This window comes from Ambystoma mexicanum, chromosome 9 (assembly GCF_040938575.1).
Source record: "Ambystoma mexicanum isolate Mex_15411 chromosome 9, UKY_AmexF1_1, whole genome shotgun sequence".
NCBI classification, from domain to species: Eukaryota; Metazoa; Chordata; class Amphibia; order Caudata; family Ambystomatidae; genus Ambystoma; species Ambystoma mexicanum.
The window spans coordinates 537,537,113-537,557,406 of NC_090931.1; the positions used below are offsets into that span (position 1 = coordinate 537,537,113).

General features: G+C 47.7%; 1 protein-coding gene across 2 annotated transcripts in view; it reads right to left on the minus strand.

Annotated features, from left to right (window-relative positions):
- The window catches only part of INTS2 (integrator complex subunit 2), a 1,100,863-nt gene that overhangs the window by 473,203 nt on the left and 607,366 nt on the right, over positions 1 to 20,294 (minus strand). For both annotated transcript variants that reach the window (XM_069615090.1, XM_069615089.1), the window contains exons 17-18: positions 17,584 to 17,748; positions 16,562 to 16,763 (exon numbers count right to left, since the gene is read on the minus strand). In XM_069615090.1, the coding sequence (XP_069471191.1) occupies positions 16,562 to 16,763; positions 17,584 to 17,748 (367 nt within the window). The remainder of the gene's footprint in view (positions 1 to 16,561; positions 16,764 to 17,583; positions 17,749 to 20,294) is intronic.

Consider the following 20,294-nt stretch of genomic DNA (forward strand, 5'->3'; position numbering starts at 1 on the left):
AGGTTCACCCCAGCTGTTCTCCGTATCATCAGACACCTTTACGTTATGTTTTCTTGGAATTTCGTTATTACATCAGGCCAGCTTGACTTATCTGCATTCAGGATCTCTCTGGAGCTCCGAGGTGCTGCTGTCTATCTCATGGTTGACAAACGACACCCGAAGGAATCCTCCTTTTATGCAGGATCCAGGCTGGAGTGGCTGGAGTGGCAAGGATATGCATCATTCAAGCTACTAGAAGCTGTCAAATCCTGCCCAGCAACAACCACACCTGGCAGAGATGTGGACCGGGTCCAAACAGACGCAGCCCACAACATTTGGCCACACACACATATTGCCACTTAGCCCGCAAAAGCCGGACCTTTCCTAGGGAAAGGGCTTACCATATATGTGAAATCCGGAGTCTGAAGGGCAGGAAGGTGGTCAATAGACAAGATGGCTTAAGGACAGACAAAAATCTTGCGGCACAACATTTTTTGAGTATATGGTACTCTACATGCCATTAATCAGTATAAAGCAAAAGAGCACAACACTACAAAAAAAACATAACTGTAGCAATATCCACTGCTACCAGCCCATCGTGGATACATTATGCAAGTAACCAAAAAATAGCTAAAAACAAAGCTACATGGACACAAAGTGTCCCTACTACACTTGACTGAAGCTGAAGTGTGCAGGAAAAATAAACAAAGAACTTTACAACAGAAATCTCCTGCAATTAATGCCATAGGGATCGACGCAGAGCAACACAGGTTCGATCCCCGGGTCTGCGCTTAGAAACCTCTGAGTATTAAGCACGCTATAAATAATCTATCATTTCATTTCAGGATCAGTGCCCCAAACAGATGAGCTTAGCAAGGTAAGTGAAGGGAAAAGGCCTCAATTACCACCAAATGTCAGTAAAGGTTCAAAACCACAGCAAAAAGAAGAGCCCCTGATATCTTATGAAGGGAAAACAGCAAAGTAAAATCTTTCCTAACAAGGACGAAGCAAGAGAAGCAGACTCCCTGCCTTCTGGGCTGATGCCAAAGTAATGCCAGTAGTCAAGTCCTAGGACTATCAGTTCTATTTACCTCATGTTTCAATTGATACAAACGCATAGAAAAACAATCCTGTAGAATGTTGAAACTAATTGGTGGCTTAAGTCGCTTCACCAGGACTTTTAATGATCAACCAATGGTGCTGTTTCTAAGAGTGTATAGGTCTAAGCCCATAGCAATTGCAAAGTGGTGAGCTGGCATTTGGGGCTTTTCCAAATTATTTTTGCTATGCATGCAGGCAAATATTAATTTCAAGAACATCTTACGTCTCCCTTTTTCAGCACCTAATTATGCAGTCCATCTGGAACTTGGCATGCCATTTTTGAAGGATAAATGTAAGTTTGAACATGTTTTTACTCTTGTTAACAATGTGGTCAAATAAGAAAGTTATCTTAACCGAACAGATTCTGAACCATATCATCTCCATAAAGGGATGCCCTGGCTAGCCCAATATCAAACACTGTTTATACAAGATTGGCACACAAATCTATTTTGTTAATCCAAATAATATTCCAGTACAATCCATGAATAGTCTTAAAAGTAGCTTACTGTTGAGAACAACCATGGCAGGCAAGCCAGAGAGCTAATTAAACCCTATAATCGGATTGAAGTGATTTTAACAGACCATATTCTGGGCTGCTTAACTTGAACCACAGTTAAACACAAGAGTATGAATTTTTTAGAGCACATTTTAACGGGCATCCACTCAAAGAGGTAACTTTAAGGTGGTCATCACTGCAACTGCACATTCTGCAATGCACCAACAGAAGATTTATTACACTCTTTCTTCCCATTTCTGGCTTATGTCGCACCTCGCAAGATCTTTTTAATACCTTTTCTTAGAGGAGGACATCTGAATCAATGCAAGCACACACTTTATTTTTTTGCTTCTAATGGATACTACTGTTATTCATTGTTATGCTATTTGAGGAGAGCTTTCAAAATTAGGAGCACTCTACTGAAATAATGGGATGTGCTCAGTAAGACTAAATCATAAATATTGTGTGTCCTTACATCTTTTGCATCATCTTAACCGTGACTGTAGTTTGTATATAACTAGAACTACCGGGCTGAAACCATTACAGAGATAACATTTGAATCTAGATTTTTTGGTAATCTGTATATTTGGGCCTACCACCATGTATATAAAATTAATTATAAGCTGTTTATTTCTCTTTTGTGCTAAAAATTAAAGTTACTCACTGTAGTGACCAGAGTGCTTATAGTCTATAGTCCCCTTTCCTGCATCCTTGTGGGCATCCCCCAACTTAGGGACAGTACCGGAACATTTTGCAGAGAAAAATTGATATTCCCATTTAAATGTAATATACTGCGCAGGGCGCAGCACCGGGAGTACCACTGACGAAGCCCCACCCTCCGGTGCCTCACCTCAGTCCCCTTTTAACACATCGGACGCTTAAATAACCGGCTACACTGGATATATTAGCCCTTGGCATAGAAGCGGGGGGAAGGAGGGTAGGACATGTGCAGGAAAGGGGACTACGGACTATGAGTACTCTAGTCACTACAGTGAGTAACTTGAATTACTCATACATCCCATCCCCTTCCCTCCATCCTTGTGGGTGATTCCATCGAACAAGACCAAAGGGTGGAGAGCTGTGACAACCTGCCCCATATATAGAACAAAGCAAAAAGGTTCTTCAGAACCGACTGACCGAATTCTGCATCGCACCAGGAGCTGGTATCCAAGGAATTGCACTTACAGAAGGCTGATGAAGCGGCCCAACTGGCCGCCCTGCTGACACCCCAAGAAGCATGCCTCTGAAACACGACAGGCGTGGCCTTAGCTCTGACCACATGGGCATGAATTCCCTCAAGAACTGGTTGGCCCATGGCCGTGTTCGCCTCTGTAATGGCCTGTACCATCCAACGTGCGATAGAAGCTTTGAAAGCCTTGGTACCAGGAGACGTGCCCCTGAAAAGGGATGAACAGTAACTCAGACTTCCTAAAGGATTTTGTCAGAGAGGTAGAACTTGAGGACTCTTTTTAGGTCCACAGAATGCAAAGCCCTTTCTGCCCCCAACTGTGGGTTTGGGAAGAACACCGGCATGCACATTTCCTGGTTCAAATGGGACCACCTTGGGCAGAAAACTTGGGTGAGTGCTCAAGATGACCTTGTCAATGTGAAATGTGGTGAAGGGTTTGCACGAAGACAACACCTGAAGCTCGCTGACCCTTCGTGCAGAAGTGAGCGGCACCAATAGAACTGTCTTTAGTGTCACTAGCCGGATGTCCACCGAGGCCATCGGCTCAAAGGGCTTGTGCTGTAAGGCCGCCAGACCCACACTGAGGTCCCAGACTGCATGAGGTCTGTGCACCAGAGGAAAAAGTCTGGACAACCCTTTGAAGTGGGCCTTAACCACTGGGTTGCATGCCGAAAAAAACATGCTCTGGGGAATTCTAGTAGGACTTCATGGCAGCCAAATAGGTGCAGCAGGTAGCCACCTGAACGCCAGAGCGGACCAAGTGTGCAGAGAAGGCCAGCACAGTCCAGGGCGCAAGTGAAGGGATCCAGCTCCTTGTCAATAGCCCAATGGCAAAATCTGGTCCACTTGCTTTTATACTGGGATCGAGTAGACGGCCTCCTGTATGATGCCCCAGTTGTCTTCTGAAAATTGAGTAGGTCCGAGGGAGAGGAACGGGTGCCACCCTGCTTGTTCAGGTAAAACATCATAGTGGAGTTGTCGGTCCTGACCACAACCGCTGTGTCCCTGATGACCGTCAGAAAAGCCTTGAGTGCCAGGCCCACCGCCCTGAGCAGATCGATATGGAGGAGGGCCTCCTCCCTGTTCCATGCGCCATGAATGAAGTAGCCTCCCAGCCTGACAGCGAGGAATCAGTCATCACTACCAGAGTGGGCTCTGGTCGGGTCAAGGGGGCTCCACATTGTAGTCGATCAGCCACCAGCGAAGGTCCGGGAACGAGGAGCGGGGGGATTTGGATCCTGTCCGACAGACCCAGTCTCCTGGTCCAAATTAGCGGCCAGATGGAGCTGGAGGCGCCTCATCTTGAGGCGGGCATGCTGGACCGTGAGTATGAAAGATGCCATCAGTTCCAGAAGATGCAGGAACCACCATGCCGAGGTGGTCGAGTTGGCCAGAAAGTGCCCTGCCACCTTGTGGAGAGAGAGGAGTATCTCTGGCATGGTGAACACCTGTTGTGCTGCCGTGTCCCAGTGCACTCTGCTGGTTTGAGCGAGAAGCCCATCTGGTGCAGAACATCTGCAAGCCGTTGGCAGGAGTGCACTGCCCGGTGGGGAGAGCTGGCCCTAACTAGCCAGTTATCCAGATAAGGGTATAAGTGACGGCCCTCCAGGCGGAGGAGACCTGCCACTGCATTCATCAATTTCATGAACACACAAGGGGCCGAATTGAGAGCGAACGGGAGCACCTTGTATTGGAAGTGGCACAACATAATAGTGAACCTGCAGAAACTTCTGATGCGGTTGGTATATGGGGACATGAAGGTACCCACCTTTGACATCCAGACCCCTGCGCACAGAGATTTCTGCTATGTGCGCGTGAGTAATCATCCTGAAACGTTTGAGTGGTAAAGACAAGTTGAGGAGAGACAGGTCCAGGACTATCCTAAGGCCTGCCTGGTTGTTCTTGGGTACTGCAAAAAACCTGGAGTAAAAGCCAGAGCTCCTGTATGACTGAGATACCGTCTCCACCGCCTGCATCTCGAGAAGAGAAAGGATCTCCCGTAAAATGGCCGGGACCCTATCTGACGTAGAGGAGGAGAAAAAGGTAGAGGAAAAGGAAGACAAAGACTGAAGCCCGTGGAGACTATAGAAAGGATCCAAGAACTCTCGAAATAAAACTTCCAGCTGTCCTGGAAGAAAGCCAGTCGGCCCCCTACAAGGGAGCTGTGTTCCCCAACCATGTCACTGCTTTTTGACATCGGAGGCAGGTGCAGGGGAGGGGGAGCGGAAAGAAACAGGCAAAGTCCTCTGCTTCTTCCACCTGTTGTCGCTGGGAGACCTGTCAGGCCTCCGTGTACCGCAGTTCGAAACACCTTGAAGCCGGTGAAAGTGCTGGGTTTAAAGTCGGCCCTGCCCTGAGACTGAGGGAAGGACTTCTGTCCTGGCTTAGTCAGGGTGGCCAAGGACTTGGCGATTTGCGTGGAGGTCTTCATTGTCAACTATTCATCGGTGGAGGAATGAAAGAGGTCCAAGCCGTGAAGGGAAGATCTAGGATCCGCTCTTACATGTCAGATGAAAACTTAGCGGCATGGATCCACGCCGTCCTTCTCATCTCGATCCCCAGGCAGAGCCCTCTGCTGGCTGTGTCGATGTGGGAGACCGAAGACTCCATGAGGTCCTGCGTAATGGCCCGGGCATATGCCAGACCTGCCTTGAAGGAGGATTGCCTCACCAAGGGGAGGTCAGGTAGAAACTCCCCCAGCTCCCGCAACAGCTTCTGGTTAGCCACAGCCAAAAGAGTGTCAGCATTGGCCTGCAGCAAATGCAGCCCTGATACGGCATAGAACCGTTTGCCCAACGACTCAAGGACCTTGTCCTATTTGGACAGGCAACTGGATGAGGCTCCCGAGGAGGAAGACGACAAAGACGATGGTTTAGAATAGAGGGAGGCTGCAGCCATCACTGAAGAGTGCGGCTGAGGGTGGGAGGCCAGTAGGACCGGCTCCCCATCCGTCAGCCTGAACCTGCTATCCAATTTCTTGTTCATCTGGGCGTTGGCCCTGGGCTTCTCCAAGATCCTTCTCGCCACCTGCAGGACCTCTTTCTGGAGCGGAATGCCAGAACAGCTTCTGGTGTGTTTGCCCAAAACCTCTGCTAGCAATCCCAAATCCTGGGGGGCTTCCTCGGGCAGTGGGACTCCCCCCCCCTCCCTGCCCCCCCCCCCCCAAGAACTCTGCAACTTCATTGTCCTGGGCATCATTGTCATCATCGCTGTAATCCCCCCCCCCGACCCTTTTTACAGAATGAGGGGAGTCTGGTCCCTGGGACACAGGCACTGGTGGGATCCCCCCTTGGTCCGGAATCGAAAACAGGTCCACCATTTGAGGGGGTACAGGATGAGGCAGAGGGGTCTGGATGACCGGCAAGGAATGGACTGGACTGGGGGCGGGAGGGGACAGGCACTGGCAGCGCTAGAGAAAAAGGAAGAGGGACCAGAGGTGAAGGCAGAGGAGAAGGCACAACCTGCAAGGTCACCTCCTTCACTATGTACTTGAGGAGCCCCGTCATGTGTGGGGAACACATGCAGGGGAGGAAGCGGCCGAAGAAGCGGTCCTTGCAAGCTGCTGGGTCCCTAGGTTTCGGCCCTCCAAAGCGCTGGGTCTCTGCTCCTGATCAAACCGCTGAGGCACCTGAGGATTGTAGCCATAAGGTTGTGGTGGGTAGATATATCCCTGAGAAGACCAGCTGCCTGTATCAGGCTCTGCAACGTGCTTATTTGCTATCTTGTGGCTTTGAGCCACACCCTTGTCGGGACGGCACAAAGGTCCTGAGCCACGTGCTGGCTCAGACATGGGAGGACACGCCTTGTGCCCTGATCCCGAAACAGAAGCGTCAACCTCAGAGATCACTATGGTAGACACTGAGTCCTCGGCTGGCCTGCAAGCGAATCGCCCTGATCCACAACCTCGGAGGGAGCGCTGTTAGGCTGTTCATCCTCAGCACCTGCACCGGTAGTCGTGCTGGATCATGCAAAGGACTGACTCTTGGAGGTAGAACACGACACTCCTTTGCACCTTGGGGTCGGTAAGAAGGACGAATGATCGCCTCTCTGAGGACAGCCCGGTAGGGCCCTGAGCCCCTCTGCTTCAGGGCTGGTAGCCTTGACAGCCTCCAGTCTGCCCGCGGATCGCCTGTAAGAGTCCACTGGCCCCTCTGTTTGGGAGCCGCTAGCCTTAGAGGTCTCGGGTCTGCTAGCACCTGGATCCAAGGAACCCAGGCCCAAAGGAAACCCTGGGAAGGAGTCTCTGTGCTGAGGAGCCGTACTAAATAAAGGGCATACCTTGTTGTGACATGAGGTCCTGGAGACAAAGTCTTTAAAGTGAGCTGGAGGAGAAGTCTGGAAAATCTCCCTCCAACGCAACAACCGATTCTTCAATGCCTGATTACCGAGAGCACTGCAAGCCGTGCAAGCGTCCCAGCGGTGGTCGGGCCCTAGGCACTCAAGACAGAGTGCATGGGGGTCAGAGGCTGGGAACGAGCATTCGCAGGACACGCATCTCGTGAATCCTCCTCCAGCCGACATGCGCCCGGCGAGGCGAGGCACCGAAGGGAGATGAAAATGATTGAAAAACAAAACAGGGAGTAAGCAGCAAGTTAAAAAAGTCTCTGCGTCTACCTGCCAGGTCCGACACTATGCATGCAGAAAAAGGGACCGAGGTGAAGCGCCAGAGGACGGGACTTTAGGTGGGCGTTCCAACGCAAAGGGGCCGCGCCCGCTCGCGCCATATTAAATTAAATGGGAAAGCTCGATTTTTTGCTGCCATAGGTTCCGGTACCGTCCCCATGTTGGGGGACGCCCACAAGGATGGAGGAAAGGGGGCGGGACGTATGAGTACATTATGTGTGCTGTGAGGAGCCAGCAATGAGATGCGGACACAGAGGAGACCTGTTTGTTGCTACAAACTTTTATTAAAATAAATGGGGGTTGGAAATTACCTCACTGTCCCTAATCTAGGAGAAATTTCCCTAACTCAACAAAAACTAATGAGTCTGTACAGTGTCCAACAAAAATTATCTCCTGTGTCTGTAATCCTATTCTAGCCCTCATACTCTAAATAAACTCTAAGATATCTTGCTTTTCAAAAGTGCCTAAATGTTCAAGTTCAAATCTCACAAAAAAGGGTTCCAATGAACAATGTTCAAAGTTCCATAGAATAACTTCCTTTCCCAGATTCCTTGTTCCAATATCACAAATTAAAAAAAAAATAATCAGGTTCCAAGAGGATTTCTCTTCCCTTGGTATCTTCACTTTTCTTTGGGAACAGTTCCGTTTCACAGGCTTTCTCTTCACCTTTTAACAAATTGCAAATCCTGAGGGTATGTCTCGTCCTAAGGACTTTCATTTTCTTTATATACTTTCACAACACTTCATAATCCCCAAGGGCATTTCCTTCCTAGAGGTTCTTTATAGTTCATAATACTAAGGGCACCTTCCTTGAGATTCTCTCTCTAGTGAGCTTCACCTGTTATACTCTGCTGCCAGGACTTGTTAGACAAACACTTCATGTTGCCTTCTCCTGGTATACCTTCCCACCGGACTAGTACCGGAATATTTAACTTCAGCTGGTATACTTTCTTACAAAGACTTTATCACACATTACTTTCTCTTTAACACTGGGGTTCAATAACACACTTGTGACTTGTTTTGAAAATCCTTTTATTGCTTTAGAGTTTGTGCTTTTGGCCTCTCATTGTGTTTTCAAGAAGCAACTCACTTTATTAGGCCATCCGGTAACCCACTTGTATTCTCTGGGTTCATTAGTAAATTCTGGCCTTCCTCCTCTTCGGTTCCCTTTAGTTTGTGTTATTCGTTTGGAGTGGTACACATGTGCTGGCAACCCAGTAACCCCTTATTCCACCCGGGATTACTGGTTGCCTCCAGTGATCCTTCGCTGCTGCCTACTTCAGCGTACTGGCTTCGTGTGCGCCCAGTTAAGCACTGCACCCTTGCTGTGCCTCTTTCCATGGTGTGTGGCTCCCACTGCTCTCTCAGCGGTGAGCCACCCGGACCGAGACTCCTCCTTTCCTCATTCCGATTCGCTTTCACGTCGCCTGCTGCAGCGTGTTCTCTCCCAGCATGGCACTCAGCTTTAATGCGGGTCGGATTATTCATTTTACAACAACTAGACCGCTGCGTTGGTTTTCCGGGTCTCGTAACCTTCATTACTCCATCATTCGTTCTCATGGGACCATTTCCTAAATGGCTTTGTGGAAGTGGATACTGCATTACGTTGGCCGTGATCCTCACTACTCCCTGCTTCTTGCTCGTCCCAGTTGTCCATTTACTATCCCTCATGGGAGTTTGGGGAGTAACAAAAGTAGATCTACACAGAGGTTGGGGAGCAGTGCGACAGGTTTCCATTAATGCACGGGGGACAGAGGGATCATCCCTGAAAGGAAAAGGGGTGTACGTGGTTTCCTCTAACAATACCCTATTCTCTCCCCAAGGTGTACCTTCCCTTAGATGGTCCTCCGTCATATAGCCGCCCCCTGGGTAAGGATCAGGTAGTGGCTGCCCTCCACTGGCCATATAGGTGAAGGTCTCCCCAGGTAAAGAACTGAGGATATAGCCAGATTCATCACAGTGCCAAATGGTTTTATGGAATTTTATTCCGAGATAAAACTTTTAATGAATTAATATTAATTCAAGATGCAAACACTCCCCGAATACCACAACAAATTCAACCATAAAATAAAAACTATAAATAATCGCTCCATACCACTACACATCCAACTGTAACAAGTCATTTAACTATGGTATTGTTGTAACCTGCCTTATATTTGAAGTTGTGCCAATTTGAGTGGTGCACATCCTTACCATTGGTGGAATAGGGGTCACTCCAGCTAGATAACTGGATGAAAGGAGAAGTTCTGCAGCTATCGTCACTGGAGGCAAAACTCCTTTCAAAGAGGAGCAGCTCACTGAAGACCCAGAAGTCATTGTTTTAGCCATCCAGCATGGTCTTCAACCTCCCCAGCGAAACCCTGCTCCTTAGTTGATCTCCACAAGACCTTCTTTGTTGCTTCAACCCCGGGCTGGTGGGAACATCCAGTCTTGACCCATGCTTGAGGATCCTGCCCTTAAAAGCCTTTCGAAATGTCCCAGAACCATCCTGTTGGCTGATCAGCTTTCTTGTGGACTATTTGTCATCCCGATTTCAGACTTCTCAAACGCTCAGCTTGTGAAATAAGAGGCCTTCCACTTCAGCTGCAGTTCTCCGGCATGAAGAAGGGCCCTGCAGGGCCAGCTTCTTTGTTTCTGCCACAAGGGTCCTACCTTTGATTACAGTGGCCATCGCAGATTTCAACCTGCATCGTGTCCTGGGGATCCCCTCAGGTCGTCGTCAACGTGGTGCTCATTTCTTCATCGTGCCAGGGGCATCAAGCTGTCCACTGCTAGGCAATACAGATGCCGAAAGTGAACTCTGCACCAATGAGCTCCACACACCTCCACTTGAACCAAGATACAAAGAAAAGGGACCCAGCGATTTCAGAAGCCTCTGAAGTGGTCCCTCTGTGAATCAAGGAACAGGGGGTGAGTTAACATACCTGTTTGTACTCCTCCCATCTCAATGGGGTTAACAGGGGTAAGGTCCTTGCCCTAGCTTTCTCTTGCACGGCTGTGTTTGGTGAAGTTGTGGTCAAGGATCCTCCCCTGGGCTACACCTAAGTGGGTGGATTGATAGAGGGTCTCATAATAACTTTACTTTGTTTTTCTACTTCAAAACCTTACAATCTGCCTTTTGGTGTTGCCACACTTGTTCAGACTAATTTTAAGACTCCCAACTCCTACAAAGGGTTTTATTGGGACTTGGGACGAAGGGCACTAGCCCCCATCTCTTTTAGTATGAGAAATATTTTTACAGCGTAGAACCTTATAATTATGAAGTTAGGTATTGATTGATATTTTATTTCTATCGCGCTCGTACACTAGTGTTTCAGAGCGCGACAAGGCAAGGGAGGGGAACAGGGGAGAACAAAACAGCGATCTTACTAGGCCCACTGACATTGAGAACGCGCAAGTGCATGGGAGAGGGGGAGGGGAAAAGTGCATGGAAGGAGGGAGAAGTAGAAAGTGCGAAGCAGAGAAGAAACAGATAAATAACAATAAATAATAAAGGCAACAAACAGAGGTAATGCAACCAGCAATTTGCAAGTGCTAGGTTTAAGGCAGCAGACAGGGTAGGTCTGATAAGTGCAGGAAGAAAAGGGGGGGGCTTTATGGGTACAGATACAGACCCTAGTGCAAGGGGTGGCCCGGAGGCAGTGTGGGGAGGGGGGGTATTAGGGTGAGCAGGTACCTCGGCCCGAAGGACAGAAGGTGGCCAGGTGCACAGTGCCAAGAGAGAACAGATCAGCAGGGAAGAGGGGGAGCGAAGGCAGAAGAAAAGAGGAAGGTCTTGAGGTGCTTCCGGAACCAGAGATGGTTCTCCTCAAGTTTTAGAGTGGCAGGGAGGCTGTTCCAGAGGGAGGCCCCAGCCGAAGACAGATCTACCCCCAGCTCGTTTCTTTGAAAAACGACTGACCCTGAGGGAGTTGGAGGTAGAGGAGTGAATAGCTCGAGAGGGGAGGTATTTGCGGAGGGATAGCTGAAGGTATTTTGGACCCAGGCCCCAGAAAGCCTTGTGGACAATGTAGAGGGTTTTGAATTTAATCCTTGCATCCACTGGGAGCCAGTGGAGAGATTTCAGAGCTGGAGAGATACGATCCCAGGGCTTGAGGCCAAGGACAAGTCTCGCAGTCCTATTCTAGATTAGTTGCAGAGGGCAGAGAGTAGAGGCAGGTAGATTTAGAAAGAGGCTGATACAAAAGTCCAAGCTAGAGACAATCAGAGCTTGGGATACCATGAGCTTCTGGGGGAAGGGGAGGAAAGGCAGAGTACCTCTGAGGAGGTGCAGTCGGAAATTTGACTTTTTAGAGACCTCAGAGATGTGGGCGGAGAAGGAAAGGGTGGAGTCAAAGATGACTCCAAGGTTCTTAGCCTCGCAGGTGGGGGTAGGAGCAGGGCCAAGGGCGGCCGGCCAGAGAGTGAGGGGAAAGCATGCTGAAGGTGTGCCGATGAGGTGGATCTCCGTCTTGCTGGCATTCAGACAAAGATCATTGGCGGAACACCAATCTTGAATGGCAGTTAGGCAATCGGAGATGAGAGAGGGAGAGGAGGTGGCAGAGGGCAGCCTGCAAATGAGTCGAGTGTCGTCAGTGTAGCACTGGAAATTTGAGCAGAAAGTGGCAATGCAGTGGGCGAGAGTTGGCAGGTATTGGTTGAAAAGCCAGGGCGAGAGGTTAGACCCGTGGAGAACACCACAGGTAGAGAGGAAGATAGATGAAAGGAAGGACCCAAGTTGGACCTGCGAGGGTCGATCTGAGAGGAAAGCGGTCAGCTAGGCCAGAGCCTGATAAGCGATACCCAGGTTTTCACAGAGACGATTGAGCAGGATGGTATGGTTGACCGTGTCTAAGGCAGAAGTTAGAGTCAAGGTTGGAGAGCAGATCTTCACGGATGTTCAGGAGAGCAGTTTCCGTGCTTCTAGCAGCTCTGAAGCCAGACTGGTGGTCATGGAGACAGCCAACAGAATTGAATTGAAGGTTAAGCTGAGAGATGGGCAACTTCTCTAGGAGTTTGCCAAGAAAGGGAGTAATGGAAATTGGGCGATAGTTAGCTGGACAAGAAGGATCAGCTGTGGGTTTCTTGAGAAGAGGATGCACAAAGGAGTGCTTCAGAGGGGAGGGGAAGGATCCCGAGGCAAAGGAGTGGTTGCAAAGATCAGCAAGGGCCGGAGCGAGGGTGTCAATGTGGTCCTTGATGGTTTTAGAGGAACAGGGATGAACCTGTTTTGACGAGGCTATCATAGATCGGACTTGTCTAGCGACGTCATCAGGGGTGAAAAGAGGAAAGGACGAGAAGGATGGTGGGAGGGTGGCTAAAGGAGGGTCAGCAAGCACAGATGGAGAGAGGAGGTGCGTGGGTGGAGAGGGTGGACAGGATGTCCTGGGTTTTTTAAATGAAGTGAGAGGCAAGGGCATTACAAAGAGCCTGGGAGGCAACAGGAGGGGTAGAGACTGCATCAGGGTTGGCCAGCTCCTTGCAGATTTTGAAGAGTTTGGCCGAGTTGTTAGATGCTGCAGAGACACAAGCTTGAATGTGGACTCTCTTCTTGATGAGGACAGAGAGTCGGTATTGCCTTTGTAGCAGGCGACAGGCCAGTTTGTCAGAGGATGAACAGGAAGTCCTCCATTTCCTCTCAGCTGCCCTACACTTACGTTTAAGTGTAGCTAGGTCAGAGTCCTACCAGGAATTGCCCTTGGCTTTGGACTTCAAACGGATCCTCATGACAGGGGCAAGAGCATCAAGTGTATCAGAAATTGAAGAGAAGAGCAGAGACAGGGCTTTGTCAGGATGTGAGACAGCCGAAGGTGGAGAGGGAGGGGGGGGGGGAGTGGCAGCAAAATCCTGAACTGACACACGCTTCATGGGCCGGATGTCACAGAAGGTAGGTGGCAGTGTTGGGGTAGGCTTGGCTTGGGGGAAGAGAGGGAGATATGAGATGAGAGGAGGGAGTGATCGCTCCAGGAGAGAGGAGTGGTCAGAGGGATGGAGAGGGGGAGGTCGGATGAGATCAAAACATTGAGTGTGTGCCCTGCAGAGTGAGTCGGGCCAGGAGGGGAGGATGGACAGGCAGAGGAAGTTGCAGAGGTCACGGAAGAGTACAGAGGAGGAGCAAGGAGAGTCTAAATGTATATTTAGGTCACCGAGGAGGAGGAGTTGAGTGGTAGAGGCCAGGAGGGAGGAGGAGAGGTCTGCCCACTCAGAGAGAAATGAGGTGATTTGACCAGGAGGCCGGTAGATGGTAACCACAGTAAGAGAATGGGTAGGCGAGAGAGAAAGCCTACAGACAAGGCATTCGAAGGAGTAGGTCTGAGTAGGAATGATAGAGGCAGGAATCCACTCAGGAAGGATCAGGGCTACCCCCCCACCGGACTCAGAGGATCTGGGTGCTGAGAGGATCTTGTAGCCATCAGGGAGGAAAGTGTCAAAGCTTGTGACAGAGCTGGCCGTGAATCATGTCTCAGTAAGACCAAGGACATCAAGGTCTAGTTCTTCAAGGAGGTGGCAGATGTCAGAGGAGTGTTTGACGGCAGAGCGAGAGTTAAGAGTGTCTATATGAAGAAGGTTATGTTTGGGATATTTCTTCTCTGTGAAAGATAGTGAGCTAAAGACTCTGGGTACATCCCTTGTAACCAGGACTAATGTCTGGCAGAGGGACTCCCAGGACCCCCCTTGTCAATTTGCATAATTAAGTAACTTTGGGTCTCACCCTAAGTTACTAGGGGAATCCAGACGTGGACACCTTGCGCACTATTCTTAGAGAGGCACAGCTCCTCCCTACTGATGAGGTCCAACCAGACCGAAACACGTATCTGGGGATGCTGTTGGTACTCTTGTTCAGAGGAGAATTGCCTAGCATTTCGGTGCTGGACTGCCCCAGGGCAGGACAAAGACTGATATGTTTGGGATATTTCTTCTCTGTGAAAGATAGTGAGCTAAAGACTCTGGGTAAGTCCCTCGTAACCAGGACTAATGTCTGGCAGAGGGACTCCCAGGACCCCCCTTGTCAATTAATATGAAGAAGGTTGCCAGCCTTAAAGACCTTCAGGGGAGGGGTACAGATCAGAGGTACGCCCTGCAGAGGAGAGAGAGCCCTAGGAGGGGCAGAGGAGGAGGAGAGAGAGGGCAAGGTAGCCAAGGGGGAAGAGGAGGGGACAGCAGGAGATGAGAGGAAATTGATGAGGCGAGGGAAGCACCTATCAAAGAGGAGGAGATTGGCCCGAGGGCCTTGGACCTTGACAGTGCCATTTAGGTAGACATTAATCATGACTTTAGAGGAGTCGAAGGAAACCATGAGAACTTCCCAGCGAGTGCCACCATTAATGGGAGAGGAGGAGATAGGGCAGAGCACAAAGACCATATGAGGAGTCCATAGATCTGGCGAAGGAACGACAAAGAGGATGCCGGTAAGGGTCTGTCTGGCAGAAGCATTGGAGTAGGTGTCAGCGATAGGAAGACCAGGGTTAGAGGCCAAGATATCCTTTTTGAACTTCTTCCTACGAGACTTAGTGAGACGGGAAGGATAGTCAATGGAGACAATTGGAAAATATAGGAGAAACAGAAAGCGCCATTGGGGTGTAAGTGAGGAGAGGATGGAGATATTGGGGGGGGGGGGGGCTAAGGCAGGTAGCTGTGGGACAAAGAGTGGTGAGGTCACTGGACTGGCAAGTTAGAGAATAAACAGTATACAAGCAAAATACAGAGAATTTCGCAATGGGCAGCAAGATTTGACTGTTTAGCACAAAGCAAAGACAGCAAGATTTGACTTTTTAGCACAAAGCAAAAACAGCAAGATTTGACTTTTTCAATCTTGGAATCGGATGTTAGCAAAGGGTTTTAGGAAGCACTGCGCAGCAGGATGACAACATGGGAGTAACAAGCAACAGTGATAGTCAAAGGCAGTAGGAGTGAGTCCATAAGGAGGGAACTAACTCATAGTCCTGGAGGTGGCAAAGTCAAGGCAGTCCGGATTTCTTAAGAGGTGTGAGGTGGCAGCATCATTGTGGTTAAGGTGCAGGGAGGACCCCAAAAAGCGTTCCAGAAGGAGACAGGGAGCAGACAGGGGCCTTGGAAGTGGGCCGTTGCTGAGAGGACCGCCTGAAGCCTGCCTGTCCCTGATTGGATGGAAGAAAACACTCAGCAACCAATGGGAGTGCAGCACAGGGAAAGGTGGTTCAGCACAGCCTGCCTACACAACAAAGAAAACCACGGCAGCCATCTTTGAAGGGCCAAAAACAGTCAAATAAGCAGCTTTCAAAATAGCAAGGCAGCTCCAGATATTCAAAAGCTCAACAAATGGCTGCACGATGAAAATGCCAAATAAAACAGTCCTTTGCAACAATTTTATTCAAATTTCCTCTTTTTTCTTTTTCTTCTTTGCGTTTTTAACTCCTTTCTTCTTGTATATTAGTTCTCAAATTGGTTTAGTACTTACCTTGTCTCTTCTTCACTTACTTTGGTACACTACAGTTTTGTATTGCTCATCTTACTGTGTTTGAAAGTAAAGTGTTGGTGCATTGTAGCTAGGGCACACCAAAGATGAATATGTATGCAATATGTGTGTATGTTAAGTGGTTTACTTACCTGAAGTTTTTAATTCTAAGAGTTTTTCAAGCCTTAAATAAATAGATGTTGTTTGTATTCATTCTGCCTAACTTGTATTATTAAGAGTGTTCTGTGTGTGCATACACTCATAAATCTAAGCCTTATTGCTCAGTCAAGCTACCTTCATAAGAGATTGGGTACACATTAGTGTCTTTCCCTGTTCACCAGAAAAGGGTGGCCTATTAGAATCCACAGGTGTGATTCTGAAAATGCATCTAAACAGGCATATAATACACCTTCCTACCTGGTTGGTGAAGAGCCTTACAAAGCCTTAACACTGCCATCCTGGCATACAAGCAATGCAAGAACGAAATAATAAGCAGATAGCTTTCTTCTATGATGCTCCCCAAGTTTGGAACAATATCCTGACCCACATCAGGATGGCCCCATCACTCATGTCTTCAGGATAAAAATGAAGAAACTGCTCTTCGTAGAACGACTTGTCAGACGCTGATCTGGAACGTAGCCATGACCCTCGCCCTCTTTACCCCCCCCCCTTGCGTTTAAGTATCATTCCATGGTTTTTCACAGCACTCTGTTGCTTCCCAGATAGGTTGACACTAGAGAAAACTCCTGCACATACATACCTTCTAGGCATCACTGTGTTTAGCAGCATCCATAGCCGGTTAACTGTCTGAAGGATTCTGCGTGGAACACCAACATTTAGCAGCTGGCTCATATTTGAAGCCAAGACCTCAGCATACGGGATCAGCTTGCTGGCACAAAGTAAAGTGAGGTGCTCTAGAATCTGCATCACAGGGATGTGATTAATTGAAAGCATAGAAAATGCTGAAAAGAAGAAAGAGGATTTAAGAAGATAAGCATAGAAGTATGCAACAGACTACCAAATACTTCACATTTTAGTTTCATGTTCTTCACATTAGATATAGTAATATTATCGTCACTGTGTCGCTGTAGGCCCCTCCATCAGATACCAGGTATGGCAGACTCCAGAATCTAGTTAAAAATATATATCTTGTGATCCAAACTACAGTCACACAATCCTCTTGCTGGCCTCACTATATGGAAGTCTCCAACCCATAGGGTTGTTCTATTGGCTACCGTCTAGAGAATCTGATGTTTCCATAGCACACAGGGAAGGTAACTAGAAGAAACACCTTCCAGTTCAGACAAGAAAACTATGTGACACAGAAGTAGGGTATTTACTGTGCAATTACCTCCAATTAGTCCTCAGACAACTCACATACCAAGCAACATCTTATGGTTAGGAGGTCAATTAATACTCCAAATGTTATTCAGTTATTAAACTATGCAAACCCTGTGGCGAGAGCCCCAATATTCCTATCCAAATATCATAACATTTTAATTCTGCATTTGCAGTGTCTTGGAATATTTATTTTTAACAAACTTTCTTAATGCAATGTTCTTTTTCTAAAGTATAAGGTAAAAGTTCTCCCAAATATGCAAGAAAGTATATTCAACTTGGCAAACCCCAAAAGAGAAGCAGACCAATTCATAATTTTAAGATGCATTACATTGGCAGGAAACCAGGCACACCTCCTAACAAGCGTGCAGTGTTCATAGCAGGTCACAACCAATTATAAGGTTAACATCAAACGCATTTGAAGACAGAAGAAAGTGAATCTACCATCCTGAAGCTGCTTAGGGGAGTGGTTTTTGGCACGGTTTGTCAGCAGCATTCTTTGGAGTAGGGTGTCTGTCCCTGTGATTTCTTCCTCACACACCCAGTCTTCGACGATGCATAAATGGGGATAGTTGGTTGCAAGTAGCCGCAATAGGGCAGAATGTAAACCTAAAAGATCGAATAATTGGCCTTAAATAAATTATATCTTAAGTCTGCTTTCTTGTATATTTAACAATTACATTCTATTTTTCCCAATTCATTTCTAGCCACAGAGTGGCCAGATATACAAAAACCAATATTGAGTATACTATATGATGTATGAAAAAGCAAGCAACAAAAAAACACGAAGCATGAATACCAACACCATGAATAAGTACTTTTAAAGGGCAGATATCTACACCTGCCTGACAGAGTTCCCTACAAGTACCCCACGGTAAATTCTACCTACATATCCACCCACCTTGCACGCAATATTCAACACAATTTTCAATTGGATATCATTTTGAAGTGATACAAATCACAATATAGAGGGTTACAGCACACCAACACAGAGTATAAAAAAATGATAACATTGATCAGGCTTAGTATATGCTGGAAAACTATTTGGAGGCTCGAACATTCAAATCCCTCCATCTTAAAAGAAATGAATGCCTTGCTGCATGGTGTACATAAACAGTTCATCAAAAGGCTAAGATTACAAGGCACAAAAGAAAGGGCACACATATGGGTAACTGGAATGGGCTAATGTAAATTAAAGTATTACAAATGAAATCAATCGTTGGCAAAGAACCCTTTAAATGTGCCCAAGTTATCTTATCATCAAAATGTGGGAGTGCACTAAAACAGGCATGCCATAAGCTTTATAAAAATCCCATTAATGAAACATACAGATGCAGCTCTGCATGTTACTGCAAGCAGCACTTTGCTGTTCAATGAATTATAAACTACAATTCACATTTCTTAGTAAAGCAGGCGGCCAATGGAATGCAAGGATTTTTCTAACATTTCCGTTCACTAAAAATAGGGGAAATGGCACATTATGGTGAATGCTATGATAAGTCTTTTTCAACACGCTGGTACGCAAGTGTTTCTAGGCGCGACAAGACAAGGAGGGGAAATAGAAGGAGGGCAAACAAAGATCTTACTAGGCCTCATGTCATTCAGATCGCGCAAGTGCGGGGAAGAGGAGAGGGGAGAAGTGCCAAGGGAGGGAGGGGGGTGAGGAGAAGTGCAGGTGACTCAATAAGTGCTACCAGAGGGCGGCTCTTAAGTGCAAATAGAAGGGACTGTAGGGTTACAGATACAGACCAGTTAAGTGCTGCGGGAGTCCGGAGGCAGTGCGAGGGCAACTGGACATGCAGGAGCCTGGGCCAGAGTTCAGGGGTGGCCAGGTGACCAGTGTGCAGAGATATCTGGGTCATTAGCAGGGGAGAGGAAGAGAGAAAGCGGAAGCAAAAAGGAAGGTCTTGAGATGATTCCGGAATCGGAGGTGGTAGTGCTCAAGTTTGAGAGAGGCAGGGAGGCTGTTCCAGAGGGAGGCCCCAGCCATGGAAAGATCTGCCCCCATTCTCTGCTTGGAAAAGTGTCTGACCCTCATGGAATTGGAGGTGGACGAGCAGAGAGCTCGAGAAGGAAGATGTTTAGGAAGAGAAAGGTGGAGGTACTGCAGTCCCAGGCCCCACAAAGTCTTGTGGACGATGCAAAGGGTCTTGAATTTGATCCTTCCAGCCACAGGGAGTCAGTGCAGAGATTTCCGAGCTGGATATATCCGATCCCTGGGCTTGAGGCCAAGGGCAAATCTCGCAAGTCTGTGTATTGGAATTTCCTCCGAAGGGTTGGATGTTCCATAGTCTATCTCTTTGCTGCCGGATCTTTACTCAAAGACCCAACATTGTCTCCAATGTTTCCATTGCCTTTCTCAGCGTTATAATTCCTATTTCTGCCTCACGGCTTTTTGAACATACTTGCCGTTTTACTCTCAACTATTTCTGCTCAAGTGCTGCATCATTAATTCCATGCATTTTCAGTGAAAATATATGTTCTTACACAGCTACAATCATCCCTAAATTCTATCATGACGCTTTGAAATGCAAGCAAAGTAGCATACTCAGCTTCTAGAATGAATTTTCTTAGCTCTGTTTTCAGGGGCTATGAGATTCTGACCCACAGCTAGGAAAAAGGTGTTTTACAGAAACTTGCCCTGGCTGACTGCTTGTCTGCAATGGATTAGCAGACCAGGGAAACCATTAGGATGTGAGCAGGGTGATTCAAGTAACAGTATTACATAAAACATACACTAACGGAATGTCCACACAAAGATGTTATACAAAAAAAGACACTTTATTGGGTAGCAGGTCATTAGGTGACCAGCATTGGAAAAGGAGTGTGTCCTCTGCTCCCAATTGTCTTCTTTAACCTAGGAGTCTGCACGCTTACTTTGTCTTATCAAGCGACATGCTTTGAAGCATGAGGAGATGACATAAAACCAAATAGGGAGTTGAGGTAGCTATGCTGCTTTACATCTTTACAAACGTTGACACAAAATTCTTGAAGTTTCTGGGGCTGGGGGAAAGAGTGTGTGATTTGCTCCCAATTTTCCCATTGAACTATGTTTTAAGGCAGGTTTGCATCACTCTCTACTATGTAAAATAGGTTTTAAGGCATGTTTTACTTCTCTCTGCTATGGAAACTACAACTACTGACCTTAATGGGGC